This window comes from Halichondria panicea, chromosome 9 (assembly GCF_963675165.1).
Source record: "Halichondria panicea chromosome 9, odHalPani1.1, whole genome shotgun sequence".
In the NCBI taxonomy this organism is placed as follows: domain Eukaryota; kingdom Metazoa; phylum Porifera; class Demospongiae; order Suberitida; family Halichondriidae; genus Halichondria; species Halichondria panicea.
This window is the reverse complement of record NC_087385.1, coordinates 372,223-391,248: the sequence shown is the minus strand read 5'-3', so window position 1 is coordinate 391,248 and position 19,026 is coordinate 372,223. Positions and strand designations below refer to the sequence as shown.

The following is a 19,026-nucleotide window of genomic DNA, read 5'->3' as shown; positions in this document are numbered from 1 at the left end:
GACTAGATTGAGATATATATAGTGTGAACAGCTTGTGCAAAAATTCAAAGATAGCTCATTCTGAACTCATGGCTGCATATCTCCAGATGTGAAAGGAACCAGTGACTGCCTAAAGTATCAATTAGTGCATCTGATGCATGTGCATGCGCTTAGCAGCAAGCTAGAAGGCTTGAAGTCATTCATGATGTGTTGCCAAGTTGTGTATTTATGTCAAAGTTTGTGTAACTGCTTTGCAAACACCATTCATTTGTATGGCATTTGCCTTGAATATGTTGTTATTCAGATCCTTCTTAATTGCTCAACCAAGTTTTAGCTTGCTACGTCGATGGTGAACAGCTTGCTCAAAAATTCGAACTTTCTGCAATCATTTAACACAACTTCATGCTAGTTTGACCCAAATTCATAATTTAAAGTTTTATTATTATTATGTTAAACTGTCTTCTTATTACAATATTTCAACTTAGATAGCTCTAAAAACCTTTGTTTCATTAATATATTCATGAGGCAACTTGTAGCACTTCCTGTCTTACAACATTTGAGGTCTGTATGTGGAATTTGGATACAATGACTGAGCATTGCTACATCTACTCCTTCTTCATAACCTCCTATCACAGTCTCCTCCCTAATTTGCCTTCCAGACCTCTTTCTCTCTTCCCCCTCCCCCCTCTCTGAGAAAAGGTCTGGCCCCCACCTGTACATGTACACTGTCAAACTTCACAGACTACTTTCAGCACAGTCTAGTCAGCAGCTCCACCCACTTTTACAAACTCAAAGTCATATTAATTTCATACAATTATGCATACAAGGTTAGCCCAAAGTTATTGATTGTAGAGACAGAGCTTGTTATATAAGGTGAGCACTTGATTACGTCAAACTGCAGGAGGGTAGAGAGGGTGTGGTCAAGTGACGTATATAATAAGCTTAGCCAGTAATACAATCACAGTATGATGAACCACGCACCTAGCAATACAAACACAGTTATACACCAGAGGAGGTACGACACGCGTGCTCGATTTAGCAATTAGCCTCTGCAGGCGTGGGCAGATAACTAGACGCTCACACTCAACTTTATTGCAGAGGCTAATTGCTAAATCGAGGCACACGTCACCTCCTCTGGGCATACACACTATCACATTAGCTCCCCCTGATCTGTAGCCTGTAATTCACTAGACGTACAATTATGCGCCTAAAGCCTTGACTCTACACACACACACACACACTCTACACAGCACAGACTAGAGTAGCTCACCTGTCCACCAGTGGTGCTCTTAGCTCAGTGGCAATGGCCGATTGCTGTCGGTCAGTCAGTTTAAAGATACTCTCAACAACTGATAGCTCAGTGCTCGTTGTGTCCAGGCCACAGAATGCCGTCCAATCATTCACCACCAGTCCACCTCCGATGACATCACTACCTCGGTTCACCGTACCTGCCTGGAGGGAGGGTGTGTGTGTGTGTGTGTGGGGGGGGGGGGTTAGAGCTATCCTGTATACTTTTCGTCCTAGCAAAATAACACGTTCTATTATACATTGTATGTGTATTACAGGAATGTTTGTTATAAATTGTGGGATTGGCACAACTTTTGTAGCTTCTTAGCAATTTTCGCGTATTCTATAGGTTCAAGAGAGTATGTTGCTGTAAGCGGGGGGGGGGGGGGGGGGAGTCTAAGGCTCTATGGGAGGGATAGGTTGACTCACCACCATGGGTACTTGCAGCAATGATGATAGCTCCTCCTGATGCTCTATCTTAGTCTTGGGGTGAAGCTGAAAATCATAAAAACTACGATTACAGAATGAGCATATAAAAAAATTACATGTAGGCTTCATCTTAGTTAGCAAAGCCCACAATAATAAAATATATGACCCTCACATCCACACACCCCACACACAAGGCTCACCAGTCCGCCCTTGTTACTGAAGCAGCAATAGGTCCCCACCAGTTCATTGCCAGCCACTGTCTGTCTAAACACCTCCACATTCAGAGTGTCCGCCAGCATCTCCTCAGTCTCCTACAAGAGGAAAGGTCCCTTGAAAAATAATGAATACCGTATAGCGGGTAAGTTTCGTGGGGTAAAAAATTCGTTCAACTCGAGAAACGGTAGTTTTCGTGAGTAAAAATTTCGTTTAGTCTCGTGGCTGCACGGCATTCCTACGTTCAGATAAGCCACGCCTACGATAAAATTTCGTGGAGGTCAGCCTGCCCACGAAAATAACGAATATTTTACCCCACGAAAATTACCCGCTATACGATACAAATCTCTTATCTAAACACACCATAACAGATCTCACTACAAGCTATAGAATTCAATTTTTACTGGACGCTCCAAACCAAAGTTAGAGGATAATCACATTCTATATTATAGGCATCACCCACCTTGTCCAGGTCAGGGTGCACGAGGGCCACATAGTCGTTACAGGAGATGACATTGCCTAGCGCAGAGAGCCTCTCCTCCACCCTCTGAATTTTAACGCTATTCGGAAGAGAATTTCTAAGATGTTGCAACTCTTGATCTGTTGTCGTATTGGGCACCAGTAGACCGTGACGATTGCCTGGGAGAGGAGGGGGGGGGGGGGGGGGGTAAATTAAACAGACTGCCAGGGATTTAATACAAGAGGTGTGTGGGTGTGTATGTGTGTGTGTCTGTGTGTGTGTGTGTACGTGTGTTTACATTCATCAGCAGATTGAAAAATGTACATGAAGGAACTAGTGTGTGGAAGAGCTAAAATATATATAGCGCTGTAAGTACTTACCGACAGTAAGTCTACCAATGATTCTGCAGTCTCCTATCGATGCGTACACCACTGGGATAACATCAGAGAGCTCTCCCTCAAATACACTGCACACAAAGCATCAATATTAATCATAGTTGCAGATCTTTCAACCATTTATTTGTGGTCAATTGATAAAATTAATGTATGTCCCTGTGATGCAATGCAGGTAGCCACTTAGCTTACCTGTAGAAGTTGGCTGATCCCCCAATGGCCACCAGACAATAGGCATTAGTCAGCTTAGAGAAGACCCCTATTTCATTGTTTCCCTCAAACTGCACACGTGTAGCCATTGCTTCTTTTTATTGCAGACTGATCTCTCTCTCTCGGTGTGTCTATAGATGTCTTCAAGGAGCTCGAGCGTAGATATTAGATCTGTTGCAGAGCTTTTAGGAGCTATAAAGTCAACCAGCCGGCCATGTGTTGCAAGGATGTTAGGCAATCCAACTGACGACATTTATTAGCTGGCTTCGAGGGTAGAAGAAAGGGGGTGGGGCTGGTTTGCAGCTCACAAAAGTAGACTTGAAGACTCTTGAATCTTCTCTAGCATGTACTTGAAGCTCAGCTCAGAGCTATATAAAACAGTTTAGCTTCACTGTAGCCCAGTGGCCATCCTTGCAGGACCAGCTACGCCTGCGCCTGCGCAAGGATTGGTTTCAATATTTATTTGTGTCATGCATATTACGTCATAATTATAATCCTTCATATTTCAATGACGTCATACATTCCAATAAAATTGTTTGTTGTTCGAGATATGGCCGCAGCGATTTCCACATTTGTATATAGGTTAAGATCGTCAACACAGAATTGAATTATTGCAGAGAATCTCATCACAATCAATATCAAAATTATTATGGGTGATTGAATTTACAAGCATGAAAAATAAGCACAAGGAATCACAAGTGTTCAATAGAGAAATACAGTGATGATCTTAGATGATGAGGGAGGGTACTACTAGCTAGTGCTATAAGACTGGGGATTTGCTCGCAGTGTGAACTAGGCTCTCAAGCTTCTTGTGAAATGCTGCATGGGGATGAAAAATGCATAAAATACTGCACAAGCTACACATGTTAAATGTTTTTTGCGATCAAGCATCAAATATGCAAACTTTGCAAGGGTTATCAAAATAAAATGGCTGGTAAATACAAGTCAATTTTTCTGGCAATTTGGCACAAGGTTTTTCACCAGCAAAATATTTTAGTAATAGTGATTTATTACGGTTAGCTAGTATATACACACTCACTGTCAGGGTCATTGGTCTCCATGGTATTGGCAGGGCAAGTCATCCCAAGATGGCCTCTCTTCCCACAGTTGAAGCACGTGACTGGCCCTGGGTCAGCTCTGTGGTTGACCAATCGTCCCCCTGCTCCATAATTTAGCAACACGCTACTATGACCCACGCTTCCATGGTGACCACCAACAGGTTTTAAAGCAGCTCCATTGATATACTGCGGTGGTACTCTGTGTACAATAGTCTGCTGATGGTTGGGATGTGTTCTCACGACCGTAAGAGTGGACTGCAACATATCGTGTCTGCCTGGGGCCCAGTCAGTCCTATTCCCCACAATGACAGGTGGTTTGTGTTGTCTGACGGGCGAGGCTTCTATGAGAGGGGTGGGACTCGAGATGTAGCCTTCAAACGAATTCCGCTTATTCACTGGAGTGTGTCTGGATCTCGACGGTGTATGCGGAGATTTATTAGGAGAATGGACGCGCTCCTGCGAGTTGTACTGTTGGAAGGGTTTACTTTGTTCAGAGTTCGTTCGTATAGGAATGATGTGATGGGAATCGGCCATTCCCCCTGAGATCTTGGACTGTATGTGTTTGTGTCCATTGTGTTTGACTTCTCCATTGGCTGGCATAATGGCCCAATCCGGTAACACACTGCTGTTCTCATTGGAACCCGACTGATCAGCCCAACTTGTACTTGATTCCGATACTGAACCGGGACCTCCAGGAGAACGAGCGCTGCCAGAAGTGTGATTAGATTTCGGGGTTGGTACTGGGGTAACTGTTTTCATGTTTTTTCTCGCTGTCAGTAGTGTTGGTGTTTTAGGACTAGAAGAGGGCATATTCTCAGTAAAGACACTCGGATCACTATGAGCACAGGGATCTGATCGACCTAGCAGAGAAGAGTTGAACGGAACGGCTCTTAAAATGGCTGCATCTGATTCCTCGATGACAGCACTGCTACAAGAGCTTCTACTGTGTTGCCTCTCGTGATGCTCTCCAGGGTAACGGTACGAGTGTTGAGAGGGGGTGGGCATACGGCCAACACTGCCAAACTTGTCGAGGGAGCAAGTGCTTCCAGTCGGGCTGAATCCTTCGAAACTTGAGGATGGTGTTAAACCACGTTCCATGAGGAGAGAAGCAGGTAGACTGCAGGTGGACGGTTTCCGGGTCATTCCAGCGGCCAATGGCATGTCCCTGAATCCACCAAAGTTCCTGCCCCTGCACATGTGTGTGTACACAGTGTCATACATACAGTACTGAACTATAAGCAGTGTACGCATAGTTGCATTAATTAGGCACAGATCAGACTACGTGTACTTATGTACACATTCTGTAATTAATTTCTTAATTACTTGTCAACCTAGCCAGTTATTGTACTACTATAATACGTATGTTAGCTTATAGGTGCATTTGGAGGATCTCTAGGATATGTATGACACGGCATCCACTTACTGTATACACTATTTCCACTTACTGTAGCTCCTCAAGTTTCTTGTGCAGTTTCTTGGCTGCCCCTGAGGTCATTCCCCGTGTCTCCATCTGCTCCAAACTCATGGAACACATCTACAGAGGGGAGGGGCAAAGGTCAACAGACAGATTAAAAACTTGCTAGGTACCCCAACGTAGAAACATAACTTGCCACTATAATTATAATAGCCGTGTCTATAACGCATAATCATGTTTTGTATGGCTAAGGGGTGAAGCCTCAGAATCATACATAGTTTTACAAAGGAGAGCAGGATGTCAACAAGTCAAGTTTCACCTCAACAACTGTTCCTGATCAAATCGTAAGGATTCTGACCAAAAACTGACCACTTCAGTCAGCACCCATTTTTCCCCAGTTAGCAGTTCTTATAACTATTGGCAGAGAGGCTAATGGTCCTCTCTCAAGTGCATTAACACTGACAACATGGCCACACATTGCCAACACCAGCCCACACATCACACCATCTACAGAATGCTGAGTACCTACCCATATGCAACATTGCTAGTTAATAGCACTAGTGCAGAGCTCTTTACACGGAATCAATGTATCTCTACACACACACACACACACAGATAGCTTTTAAGAAATGCTTTGAGCTCAATAAAGAGGCAAACTTCAGGACCATTTACGGTTTAGTGAAATACCAAGACTCCCGGTTAACACAATAGAAAACCTCTCTAAGGCATGTGATATATAGTTACTAGAGTAGTATGGTTGTAAACACAGACACGGTTATGGTAAGACACTAAGTTGAACACATGACGCACATTATTGAAACTAATGGACTGCTAAATCACTCGAAAGCATGCTCAAATAAAGGCACTAGCAGACTAGCCACAATTCAATAGAAGGACAAATTTGGAGAACTCTTTTGTGGAATGGGAGAAAACCAAGTTGTGTGAAATGGATATATTGCTCGTTTCAACATGAAATATGATAACAAACAACGCCTTAGCTTTGAGATCAAAGACGCTAACCAAAACCAACTGCCATGTCATTACTAACTTTAATATGCCACACACACAGACACTCACCTCATCAAAAGTGACATTCTCAAACTTCTTATAGTACTTGTGCAATCGCAGGCTCTTGAGCCATTGAATGAGACTGTCCTGTTCAGTGGGAGGATGGTTAACTGCGTTATAGCTGCCGTACATCTTGGGCATCTTTGGACTCAGAACGGGAGAAGCTGACGGAGAGAATGGGTACGTGGGAATAGGTGAATACGGCGGGGCCACTCCGATAATCTGATTGGCCGGCCCCATGATGTAACTACCGTGGGTAGTGTTTGGACACATCAGTGTGGGGGAGGAGTTAGACACCATCGATGTTGGGCTGGTTGGAGATACAATGACATCTCTAGCATTGAGTAGCGTGATACCACCTTGACTGTACACGACCTGACCCTGTCGAGCATCATGTGATGCATGGTGGGGAGAAGTGGATACAAAGACAGGAGGTTGCTGCATAGGTACTAGTACAGTGTTAGTCCCAGACATTAGAGGCACTCCACTAGGTCCCTGTGAGTGTTGTAACACGGCCACCGGGTGTCTAGGAAGGGGGGACTCTGACATGTAGCTTTGTTGTGTTGAAATAACGTTTGTTAATCTGTCCTGCGTACTGGTCACTCTCTGAGGGGATATCGAGGCTATGACGGGTGGAGTGGGATCAGTGATGGATGCACGAGGTGTGTGAGTAGTCGAAGACACCTGCTGCGTGGGCGTGTGAGCTGTGAGGCTTGTGGAGGACGAGGAGAGATGACTTGTGGGCGTGAGACAATCAGAAGACATACCACCTGGAGAATAAAAAGAGAGAAAAACGATTGAATTACCATATTAATTATGGAGAAAAGACACGTTTTTAAAGTGGTGCCTAATGAGAGGGGCCTCCCCCACTAGCCACACCCACTCACCGACAGTGGAGGCCTCAGACACCAGTGTAGCAGTAGATGCTAGATCATCCTCACTCAGGCCAGACCTCCCTAATGGAGGGACAGGGTTGAATGCACTCTTCCGGTTGAGGGGGTAGGTAGGCCGTCGAGGTATCACACTGGTCCCAGCCTCAATGCTCTCCTCGAGGGGTGTGTGGGCGGGAGGGGGGAGGGTTTGTGAGACTCGTGAGGACGTGAGTTCTGTGCTGGAGGAGAGTGCTGCTCGCTGTGGTGGTAGGCCGCGTGAGTGTGTGATGGGTGAGTGGGTGGGGGAACCGTTGAGAGGCTCAGAGAAGACACGGGAGCGAACCTTGCCAGACTCTAGGAGGTCTGTGTGTGTGGGTGGTGTGGTGTGGTGTGGTGTGTGGGTGGTGTGGGTGTACATGTGTGTGTGTGTGTGTGTGTAGAGGGTAGTCATTAGTAGAACTGGTAGGCTGAGTACACACAGACAAGTTACAATGACCTGGAATTACAATTAGCTATCTTTATGCATAATATTGACATGGATGCACTATTATTATACACAGTAGACATAGTTGCTAGAGAGCTATGAGGTGTAATTCCAGCAGTGTGGGGGATACACACAACACACTATAATGATAGTATGAATGCTCAGCTGACCATGGTGTGTGTGTGAGTGCATCCACTGTAGGAATGCAGGGAGCAAGGCTAGTAGCTGTGTCTAGTGCATTCAGGTTACAATCGCTCAGTGTTCAAGAAAGAAAAGTAGACTAATCAATATCAAGAATTTTTGCAGGCATGGCTGCCACTAGATCACATTACCCATCATACCGCCCACTCACCGTAGAGGGTGGTGATCTTGTGCAGAGGTGGGTACTCCTCCGTCTTGTCCGAGAGGCGTGGTCTGAAGAACTCCAGCACATGATGAGAGCGATGGATATGCTCAGGCAGTGAGATCAGCTCTCTGCATGACATGGAGAAGATCGTAATAATATAACCGTTAAAATAATTATACACAGAGGCACACTATACTAACATTTCGCTGTGAAAATATTCATAGCGTATGTACAACATAATAAAAGCAATTAGTACTACAGTAACAGCACGTAGCACAAGTCATGAGGTTACATGACTACAATGAGTGTTGTGCAATAGAGTCAGAATACTGGGTAGGTATGACAGTGCTATTATCAACAGTAATTCAATTATAGGCGTTTGGCACCCAGACCTGCCAGTGAAGGGACCAACTCAATGGTTTTCCTGTGAACAGAGCTGCCCTATTTAGTAGCCCCTGTTTCTCTAATAGGGCTAACTAGATTACCCCAAATGTTTACTGCTATAGACTGCCACCATCATTGCCCAAATAAGCTGGTAATGTCATTTCAACTGGCCACAAATTATTAGTACATACACATTCTAACAGTCTACTGAAGCTGTGCAAGTCACCCTAATTGAATAAAGACCTAGAGATGCAGTAAGAGGCTAAACATGCTCCGCTAGCAGTGACACTACAAAGACTAACCTCCTAATTAAGTGAGTAAACATATTAATTCCCAGTGTGTGTCCTAGCAACACTAACCAATGACATACAGTCTGCACACTTTGTACATTACACACATGTACAATGATTAGGACAGACCAAACACATACCTACAGAATGGGGACATAATTGCAAACAAGTAGATTGTAGAAAGCAACCAGCTACAGCAAATTTAATGCTATACTACTTGCTGTAACTGGCTACAATATTAGAGGCAACAACCATATGACCAACCATGTATAATCATTAGTTGTATTACCAGTACACCCATCAATGTGGGTATGCCCCTAGCCTGTGATTAAGAGCCACTCACTTTGAGTATCTGTGTAGCTCTGGTAGCCTCTTCTCAGCTGTTTCTCTGCCCTTGAGGAAGCGCTGATAGTTCTTGCCAGGGAGATAGGGGATCATGCGAGGATGCTTCTTGCCCTTCTGACCACCCTCCTCAGGGAACAAGTCCAGTAACTAAAGGGGGGGAGGAGGTTAGTCTGGTATACAGGTACAGTACGAGCTAGGGAATGGTTGCAATCTTAGCTAGAAGATGTATACTGAGACATTAATTTAATTAGGTGACTATCTACTGGGCTAAAGGCAACCTCACAGCTAAGGGATGCAGAATTTGTAGCAGGAAGGAATGATATAGTAAACTTTCACAAATAGGAACAGAAACAAAGGCAGTGGTGAAGCTAATCACTATACCACCACTATACAGAAACACAGAGAGACAGACTGGAGGATATGATGAGGCTGGGAGTACACTATACAGACTGAGAGTAACTGACCTAGCTACTAGTACACACAAAGCTGGTCTAGCTCACTTTTGTCTGGAATGAGAAGAAGTCTCCATAGGTTCTCCTGACAGTGTAGGTAGCTCCATCCGACCACTCCACCTGGACCATGTATACGTAGCGTTTGTCCCCTGACCTTCGATACACACTGTGCACGTCACACCGAGTGATGTAGGCTGCAGGGATCAGAGTGCAACAGGAGTGGGTGGGGGTGAAGACATTCACACGAGTACATAGTACAGTTTAAGCTAACAACTGATAATTATTATTAATGGTTTAAAGTGCTAGCTGGCATATAGTGTACTTACAATGCATGCTACATTTCAAGCTGATGATCTATAGCCCACAACAATCAGCATAGTGTCTACATGGTTGTATGTATTGTACAATGGTCTCTCATAATTAAGTACACAGGTTATACAGTAACAATGGGTGCATTATATGTAAGAGCTCACCATCGGGAGCAGGAGAGCTGAACTGCATCTCCGGTGGATATCTCGAGCTTTCTGGATCACCAGTCAAAGATTTCTGTGGAGAGGTGATTTTTTACCAGTGAATGTTGTTAGAGGAAAGGTCACTGAAAGACAAACAGAAAGTGAGGGACCGACACAAGGTCTGGAAGCTATAGCTGGCAAGAGATTCCTTCCCCAAATACAACCCACCACAAAAGAACAAACTTGGACAGTCTGACCCAGCCATCACCACCCTCAGACTATACAAGGCCCTAGATGACCCCACCAGCACCACACCAATATCACACATTGTACTAACTAGTGGCACAGCATTCCAAACAAATTCCACTGAACAATGGTCCAGAGGTAGGAAATCTCTGCAGGCCATGCTACTATTATTAGAGCTAGAGCTATGAATATTGTTGTACCTGGTTAGAAAGGGGCAGGCGATTTTTTGATAGAATTAAAATCATTATCCCGTGGGACCTTTCTAGTTTTAGGGAGAGATCGAATAATCATTTACAAAACCACCACTTTGTGTTTGATATGATGATTAATACTGACCCCCCTCCTCCTCATTATTTGTATATCACACCTATATATATCTGAATGTGAAGGTGAGAGGATCAGTACACTCGACTGGGACTTGTAATAACATTGAGAATGGTATAAACTAACATGGAGGACACCCCCAACTAACACGCGCCCATACCAATAAATAATGACGTGGTACTGGTACTACACAGGCTAGATTATTATTAAGTTATGATACTTCCATACAAGAAGGGGATTCACTGCTGGTGGTAGAGTAAGGATTCTGTGGGACTCTTAACAGGCCTCAAAACAGCTAGTCAGGGGAAGCAACTAATTGAGGGGATTTGATTAAAAGAGTGACCATGCAGCAACGGATGTAAACACTGTGCTATGCACTAGCTACTACCAGTAATACGTAGTCACATGTATAAATCATATGCTGTATGTATACTAAGGCTCTAGTTGTTGTTGAGCTTTGCTTGCCCAACCAGGAGCTAGTGTGGGATGATTCAATTAATGTAATTAGGTATTGAGTAAGTGTGGATAATACAAATTAGATATTGTGTGCAACCTCAGGATGATTCTCCAACTATGTGAGGAATGTAGACGCTATGGATTGGGCAATAAAGTTTTGTCAGCCTCTCAAGAGACAAGAGGAGAGCCACAAGGTCGCACAATCAGGCTAGGTCATTGGACAAATGCCAACCATCTAAAGAGACATAATTAGTGACACAGAACACAGAGCCACGCATGCACTGCTTGTTAGAGCCATGCTATGTGGGTATGAGTGGAGCAGCTTTGACAAGGTAACTAAGACCCTAACAAGCAACTCCTAGCAATGAAAGACCATCTCAAGAATGGTATACAGTAAACGTTTATATGCTATTACTGTTTGTATACTATTACTAGTAATCAAGGCAACAAAGTGGATATAATTATACTTATAGGAATTCAGGATATCTAGTTTAGAAACCAATTATTCATGAAGTGAGTCTACAGAGACACATACTGACACTGTTCTCATGTAGCTAATTCAATCACACCCACCATTATCCATTGCTAGCAGACTACACACAATCAGAGGAGGTGAGCACAACCACTGATCAGGCCTCACAATCAAAAATGCAATAATGTTTACTAGCTTCAAGCGTTAATTGTTCCTTGCAGATAGTAAGAGACAGTGCCATTTCATATAGTTATCAGTATAATTTACAGGGTCCAATGCATTTGCCTGCCCCCCTAGCCACAATATACTTAACAAGGTTGGTCCTCATGGCTACTATAATGAGAGGTGTGGGGTAACGCAAGACAACACAGGTATGCTGACTGGCTGAGTGTCATCTGAAAGAATAGTACATAAAATCAACTTTCTACTGAAACAGTGGAATTGGGCACAAACTGATACTATACGTATCACAACAGACACTTGCTTTTCATTTCATAATCCATTAAAAAACGCTTTCTTAGAGAGAATTTTCACAATGTCTAGATGGCATTGCAGTGATAAAGTATAGTCAATAGAAAACAATGAGGTGCACAATGGATCTAAGGACGTGTATAGAGGAATCAAGATGCACATGGGAACACTCTAGAGAGAGATGGACTCATATACTCACAACCATATTATTCCCTACCTCCACAGATCCTGAGAAGCTTCCAGAGAAGGAGTACTTTGACTTCTCTATAAAGAGCAGGTCCATTCGTTGCAGGTATGTGTACATGAGTAGCTGACGCTGGTTGAATGAGAGAGCAGGGTGATTCACAGCCATCACGTAGAGGAGTCGGAAATCCTTCAGCACCTAGACACAGGGCGAATAGATATAGTATTATAAGCATTGGACTGAGAATACTGTTAACTATTAGTCTAGTCAACTGAGTCAAGTTGATAACTGGAGTGCAGACAATGTGCCATTCATTAGGAGCAGTGTACATGCACCTGGACACACACTTGTATAGCTGTGTATTGCTTTAGCTGGTCATGACATGCTCAGGCATACAGTTAGTGAGTATGTGATTGTTGGTACAACATTGAAATACCCGCAGATCCTTGCAGGCACATCAACACACCCTAATCCAGGTCACCACTCTGCATGGCTATTCTGAAACCCACTAAAACAGCAAATATTGTGGCTTGGCCAGAAACATCTGCCACAACCTGCTATACAGTAAGAGCTTTTAGCAAATGAGTAGGTGGCATGAGTGATCCTAGGTAATACATAACAACCACTATAGAAGCAATACCCACCACACCAGCTAATAATGAATATGAACACCTCATGCAAATGGAGTTATTGAATCTATAAACACTGACAGTGTCCATTCTTACTTTGAGCTCATTGCATTCCTCAAAAAACGTCAGCACTTTCTTATCGTTGAGTAGTTGGAATACGACCTCAGCCACAGGTCGATTATCCGAATGCACAACAGACAGAGAACTGCACAGTTTGAGACATACTTGGTGAGAGAGGCCTGACTCTTGGAAGGGCTTGTAGTAGCTCACTCTGTTGGCATGTATCTCAATTTTATTCACTTGCGATTTGTAATGCTCTTTAGAGGCGTCTAATAATACGGTACCGAGGAATCGAGATTCAAATGCCAGACAGTGACGTAGCATTCGACAGATGAGGTCCACACGATCGCACGCCTCGAGGCCATGAAACGCTTGCAATATCTCTGATAGCTTCATATCTGTATACGTCAGCCACTAGGCCTGTAATAGAGACAACGGTATATACGTTAATGCCGTTTATATATAGGACACACAACAGTACGGCTATATTGTGCAGTGGAGCTATCAAGACTAGCTGTGTACAATCTAGGACTAACACTTGCCTTGGAATTTAACCACAACACACAGTCTCAACAATTCATCATCTTTGGGAGACCTAGTTATCTGTACTTAATAGCAATAGACTCTTGATTCATGTCGTGTGTGCAGCTCTATAGTAACTGTATAGTTGAGGCTATAGTATCTAGATACAAGGCTCTCATGCACAACACACAATTCTGCACAGTAGGTGAACACACGTAGCTAGCTGGTTGTACACTTGTTATAACTGTTAATAGTTTATTATTGTTACCTAAACAGGCAGATAGTCTCAGAGCTAGCTTGACCAGACAGCCCTATTTGGGTAGACAACTCTTGAGGCACAAAATTCATGAACTGTTTATCACTTTGCAGAGATCAAAGGTTTCTTCATTAGCTTATCATGACTCACAAATTGTGTGGGTGGAGCTAAGATTGCCCATTAAAAATATGCGGCTGATGACGTTTATGATGTCACACTAAGAAGAAGAATGGAAGTTGATGTTGGGGAACACTGTTTTTTCCCTCAATGCAACAGATTAGGTATGCAAATTAATATTTTTGTGTATAAATTAACTACTCATTTTCAGATTTCCTTCCATTTGTGTGCGACCTCTGTCATCAAACATTTTGGTAAGTAGAGATCTAGCTACCATTTTACGATTTACATATTATTTTGTTGGTTTTGCCACAGTAAATATCATCGAGTCCCCTCCTCTCACAACTGTGAGCACATCGACACAAATATTATATCCACATTGCCTGAGAAACAAGAGGTAATCATTTACACAATTAGATGACAAACTCATAATAATGTAATTATACATCTCCCTCCCCGGCATGCACTGAACGTGTGTCCATAGTTTCTCTTCCACTGTTCCCTCCCCTCGTGCAAGAAGCGTCATGTGACTAGTGTGCTGTGTGAGTCTTGTGAGCAGTCGTATTGCATCCAGCACAGACACCAGGAGGACCACAGCTGCCCTGCACTGATAGTAGCCGAGCAACACTCTACTAGGACCGTGAGGGGGAGGCCACTGGGACAACCTGCCAAAGCAACTGGAACAAGTGAGCATGCAAACAGTGTGGTGTACTCAACACTGAGCCTGTAATAATGAGCAATTTAGTACTCCATTCTTTATTCTAGTTCCCTACCACTCTTAATCTCAGCTACTTTAACTGTTGAGTCTACTTGTACACGCTTCATAGGATGTCTACATTCTGTGTACTATTGAACAATGTGTGTGCACTCTTTGACTGGCCAGGTGGGGTGAAAGGTGGCAGTTCATCCAAACACACGAGTGGAAAAGTTGCTTTGATGAAGTTAAAAATGAGAGCAGTTGGTCTGGACTCCATACCACAGGTATGCAGTGGAGTGGTTGCTGGGGAGGTTAGCTAGAGCTTGGACCATCGTCCTGTTAAGTGGCTGCTTATTCACTACTGCATTATGCTCAGTATTCACTGGAAAATTGTGCTCCCTTTTGTAGGTGGAAAGAGTGTATTTTGAAGTGGAGCTGCCAAGGACTAGTGGACTCCCTAACACCTCCATGTTTGTCTCCAAGGTGACTGCCCGGGGAAACACTTTATGCACTGGAGTGTATAATGCATACCATACCATACAGTGGAACCCTGTAACATTGGGGGATAAGATATTGGCCATTATACAGAGGTGTCCTTTGTTGAGGGGTTGTTTTGTACTGGGTACTTGACCTTTTATTTATATCTGCTGTTGGTCTTTCTGCAGGATGGTTGTTAAGTTCCACTGTATTATACGATTATTATATTACATGTCATAACAAAGTACATGAACCTAATACACACAATGAATAGGAGTGGTGTGTTGGACGGACGGTCGATTATATTGCTCAGAGATTCAAACTAAAGAACGACAATCACAAAGCACATGCTCAAGTAAGTGAGACCACTAATACACTAACTGTTTGAGTGGCTCCTCTACAGAAGCTGTGTCTGTATTGTGAGGGTGCAGTACTGGGCATGTCTCATAAGCTACAGGACCTTATACACACTGTCATCACCATGGGAACTACACTTACACTAGAATATGAATGCTAATGATATCCAATAAATTTTTATTATGTGAAGTTTGTGAAAGTGGGTGGGGCTGCTGACATTACAGGAAGTGTCTTCCATGAGGTGAGTTCAGAGATACTAGCTAGAGAAGTGTGTACATAAGAGAAGTGTGTATGATACATGTCATCTGTATATCAGTGTCTAGATAGCCAATGTGTGTATGTATATTGCTCACTGTCCTTATTCCTGCAGACAATGTTGAAAGCTGTTCGCTCCTTTCTTGGTCGTCCACCACCAGTTGAACCATCACCTCGTTATTGTCAATTCTCTGCAGTTGACGGACACCATTACATGTGGAGGGGGTATGGTCCAGGACGAGGGTCTAACATCATTGCTGTGTATGATCCAAGCACTGAGCTGTGGAGCCTCTTGCCCACCACTGGACCTCTACCCCCTGGAGAGTGGAGTGGTCGCTCTGTTTGTGTAGGTCGTTGCCTGTACACCTTTGGTGGTTGGGATGGGTCTTCTTACTCTAATGACATGAGCAAGCTTGATCTGGACACTCTCCAGTGGACCAACGTTCAAACCTCTGGTAGTCAGCCTATGAAAAAGGCTGGCTGTGGACTTGTCCGTGTGAATGAGAGAACTCTGTGCTGCTTTGGAGGACTCGGTATTGAGGGCACCACACAACCAGGATCAACATTCACCAGGGGATGGACAAACGAGTTCCATTTCTTTGACACACAAAATGGTAACTTTTGTCGATGTGCACATTCACTGTATGTTTTCGTTGCATACACTTATAGGGTATCTAGCTACTGGTGGGCGGAGTCCCACCCTCACTCACATAGGAAACCATGTTCACTTTCATATCAATCAATGTTATAAGGATGATGTAACATTGTACCATTCTCTAAATTGCCCCACCCCCACTTCCAGGTGTCTGGTCGTCCCCTGAACTCAGAGGAAAGAGACCTTCTCCCTGTAGTGCCTTCACCTTCACCATGGTGGACCAGCACAGGGCAGTCCTCTTTGGAGGGGTCCAACCTGGCCGTCGTAGAGTGAATGAAGTCTACCTATTCGATTTTAGGACCATGGTGAGTTGGAATTAGTACTGCCACATTGAAATGCACAATACTGTGTGTTCACTGTGTGTAGGAGGTCACTAAGGTGAAGCCAGTACAGGGAGAGCCATGGCCAGTGGAGAGGTCAGGCCATGTTGCCTGTTGTCTCAACTATGGCCAGGACCACCCTCAACTACTGGTGTACGGAGGAATCGATAATGGCAACAAGACACTGGAGGACATGTGGATGCTGGATGTAGACACTGTCCAGTGGACAGAGGTGAGTCTTGTCTTATTATGAACTGTTAGTGTACGTGTAATAAATGGACGTAATAAAGAGATACGAGACGTTCATTTACAAGAGTAAATAACTTTGAAGTCTAGGAGGATGTTAAATACTTGTGCTATGTACACACACCTTTACTGTGTTGTCAAGGTTACAAGCGTGTAATAAAAGTCATACAGTCCCTTCCGTACACGGTTGCGTAGCCTCGAGGCATAATTTGGTAAAGGGTCACTGTAATATAAAACACATAGCCTTGAGATTCCTCGTGTTGTAATGTTATATTTATTTCATACAGTACATGGATTATCTGATGATCTGTTCAGAATACACAGTACTACTGTACACTCAACATTTATTTATCAGAGCATTATTTTTTGTGCCTCCAGGTGACACCTCCTGAGTCAATGACACCACGTTGGTACCACTCCATCACTGCCACCAGTCTGGGACCAGGACTCACTGAGGTCCTCGTGTTTGGAGGTTGTCGGAAGTGGGAGGGAGATACCATTGCTGAGACCACCATACTGAGATTTGGTGAGCAGCTACTAGTACATGTAGCCATGGCAACTATTGTCTGATAGACAAGTACACACAATACATGTGTCAATGACTCTGAATGCATATACTGTTACATTTGTTCCTTAATCCCCCCTACAGAGTTGACTGGACCCTCAGCTTCTGTTGCTGGACCCTCGGCTGAGAAGTGGGCTCTCGTGGATGTGGCCCACAACGACACTAGAGGCTCTGCCCAGCGACTGAGTGAGAAGAGAGAATATCACCTCCGACTACAGTTGCAAGAGAAGGATCGTGAATTGGCTACACAAGCTAGAGAATTAGTCACTAACAACCGTGAATTGTCTGAGGCCAACCGTCATTATCAAGATGCGAACCAGGCTACCCAATTAATTTTACAAGAGAAGGATCGTGAATTGGCTATTAAAGACCTTGAATTAGCTACACAAGCTAGAGATTTGGCTACAAAAGATCGTGAAATTACTGAGGCCAACAGAAGAGAAGCTGACCTGTCTGCTCGAATCACAGCTCTAGAGAAGGAGTTAGAAGGCAAGACGAAAGAGTTGGCAGCACACAACACAGAGGTGTGGAGGATTCCGGCCAACAGAGTGATCATTGGCAGGAGGATTGGCAAAGGAGGGTGGGGGGAGGTGCTGGAGGGAACAGTGAGCGTGGCCGTCAAGCGACTACACGAAGAAATTGAATACCCAATTTTTATCGAGAAAATGGAGAGAGAAATGAAGTTATTGGCTGAAGTGCGACACCCAAACCTTGTGCAATTCATTGGTGCTATTTTTGATGAGCAAGACAATGAATCCCCTCCTACCCTCGTCACCGAGCTTCTGGACATGAATCTCCGACAAGCGTACGAGAGGAATCAACTGGACCCAAGAAACCGCCTCTCGATCTTCATGGACATTGCCCTAGCTCTGAACTACCTGCACCAGCGCTACGATCCCATCATCCATCGTGATGTGAGTGCTCCCAACGTCCTCCTCCAGCGAATGCCCAACCACCAGTTGAAGGGGAAGGTCTCTGACCTCGGCTCAGCCAACTTCCTGCAGCATGCTCACACAAGTGGTGAAGGATGTATTCTTTATTCAGCCCCTGAAGTGATACCTCGAGCTTACAATCCAAGAGGAGAGCCAATTCCACAAACAACTAAGATTGATGTGTACAGCTACGGTGTTTTGTTATGCGAGGTCATCACTAGCACATTTCCATCAGAAAAGAATTACTTGGGCATGCTTAAAGAAGTCGAAAAAGACTATCCACAATTCCACGATCTGATTACTAACTGCACTCAAGAGAGCCCCGACAACCGACCAACTATGGCTCAAGTCCTGAACATGTTAGAAGACGACAAATCCTAAAAATTTAGTTAGAACTTATTGTTTTGTAAGAGTGTATGAACATTCCTTAGTTTGTTGCACGATTGTTTCTACTTACATGCTTTATTGCGAAACCATAACTTTTTTCTGCACGTAATTATGATGTTATTGATGATGTAAGAAGCTAGATTCGATTCTTTATGCTTTATATCATGTGTACAATTTCAGTTGTGATATGAACACTATCTGCTATATATAAAAACAATAGAAGGGAAAGCCCCTCTTGTAATGTACACTGCAGTAAAGCCTCA

At 43.9% G+C, this 19,026-nt stretch overlaps 4 protein-coding genes and 1 long non-coding RNA gene across 7 annotated transcripts; 3 read left to right on the top strand and 2 right to left on the bottom strand.

Moving 5' to 3' along the window:
- The first annotated feature begins 10 nt into the window (after positions 1-10).
- On the top strand, positions 11-496 carry LOC135340775 (uncharacterized). The gene is made up of 2 exons (XR_010396441.1): positions 11-114; positions 284-496. It is a non-coding gene; the product is annotated as an uncharacterized LOC135340775 (long non-coding RNA).
- A 272-nt stretch (positions 497-768) lies between these two features.
- Positions 769-3,238, bottom strand: LOC135340762 (eukaryotic translation initiation factor 6-like). The gene is made up of 7 exons (XM_064537127.1): positions 2,953-3,238; positions 2,749-2,834; positions 2,372-2,547; positions 1,896-2,006; positions 1,696-1,761; positions 1,250-1,431; positions 769-874 (listed from the first exon to the last, which is right to left on the bottom strand). The coding sequence occupies exons 1-7, from the start codon at positions 3,057-3,059 to the stop codon at positions 865-867; spliced, it is 738 nt and encodes a 245-aa protein (XP_064393197.1). The 5' UTR covers positions 3,060-3,238; the 3' UTR covers positions 769-864.
- Positions 3,239-3,553: 315 nt separating this feature from the next.
- LOC135340734 (uncharacterized) lies at positions 3,554-13,922 on the bottom strand. 3 transcript variants are annotated; one of them, XM_064537088.1, is made up of 13 exons: positions 13,587-13,913; positions 13,520-13,545; positions 13,014-13,397; positions 12,322-12,486; positions 10,157-10,229; positions 9,732-9,877; positions 9,230-9,378; positions 8,219-8,340; positions 7,398-7,745; positions 6,520-7,280; positions 5,474-5,562; positions 4,010-5,217; positions 3,554-3,789 (listed from the first exon to the last, which is right to left on the bottom strand). In XM_064537088.1, the coding sequence occupies exons 3-13, from the start codon at positions 13,371-13,373 to the stop codon at positions 3,731-3,733; spliced, it is 3,480 nt and encodes a 1,159-aa protein (XP_064393158.1). In that variant the 5' UTR covers positions 13,374-13,397; positions 13,520-13,545; positions 13,587-13,913; the 3' UTR covers positions 3,554-3,730. The 3 variants fall into 3 exon arrangements, with proteins under 3 accessions (XP_064393158.1, XP_064393157.1, XP_064393156.1); XM_064537087.1 differs by having other exon boundaries at positions 13,520-13,580; positions 13,768-13,913; XM_064537086.1 differs by lacking the exon at positions 13,520-13,545 and having other exon boundaries at positions 13,768-13,922.
- Positions 13,923-13,953: 31 nt separating this feature from the next.
- On the top strand, positions 13,954-15,592 carry LOC135340761 (AN1-type zinc finger protein 1-like). Its single transcript, XM_064537126.1, has 8 exons — positions 13,954-14,036; positions 14,084-14,126; positions 14,188-14,269; positions 14,357-14,558; positions 14,756-14,853; positions 14,978-15,052; positions 15,321-15,401; positions 15,450-15,592. The coding sequence occupies exons 1-8, from the start codon at positions 13,985-13,987 to the stop codon at positions 15,561-15,563; spliced, it is 747 nt and encodes a 248-aa protein (XP_064393196.1). The 5' UTR covers positions 13,954-13,984; the 3' UTR covers positions 15,564-15,592.
- Positions 15,593-15,670: 78 nt separating this feature from the next.
- On the top strand, positions 15,671-18,932 carry LOC135340745 (probable serine/threonine-protein kinase drkD). The gene is made up of 6 exons (XM_064537103.1): positions 15,671-15,688; positions 15,774-16,272; positions 16,461-16,618; positions 16,680-16,865; positions 17,258-17,405; positions 17,529-18,932. The coding sequence occupies exons 2-6, from the start codon at positions 15,777-15,779 to the stop codon at positions 18,755-18,757; spliced, it is 2,217 nt and encodes a 738-aa protein (XP_064393173.1). The 5' UTR covers positions 15,671-15,688; positions 15,774-15,776; the 3' UTR covers positions 18,758-18,932.
- Positions 18,933-19,026: the final 94 nt, after the last annotated feature.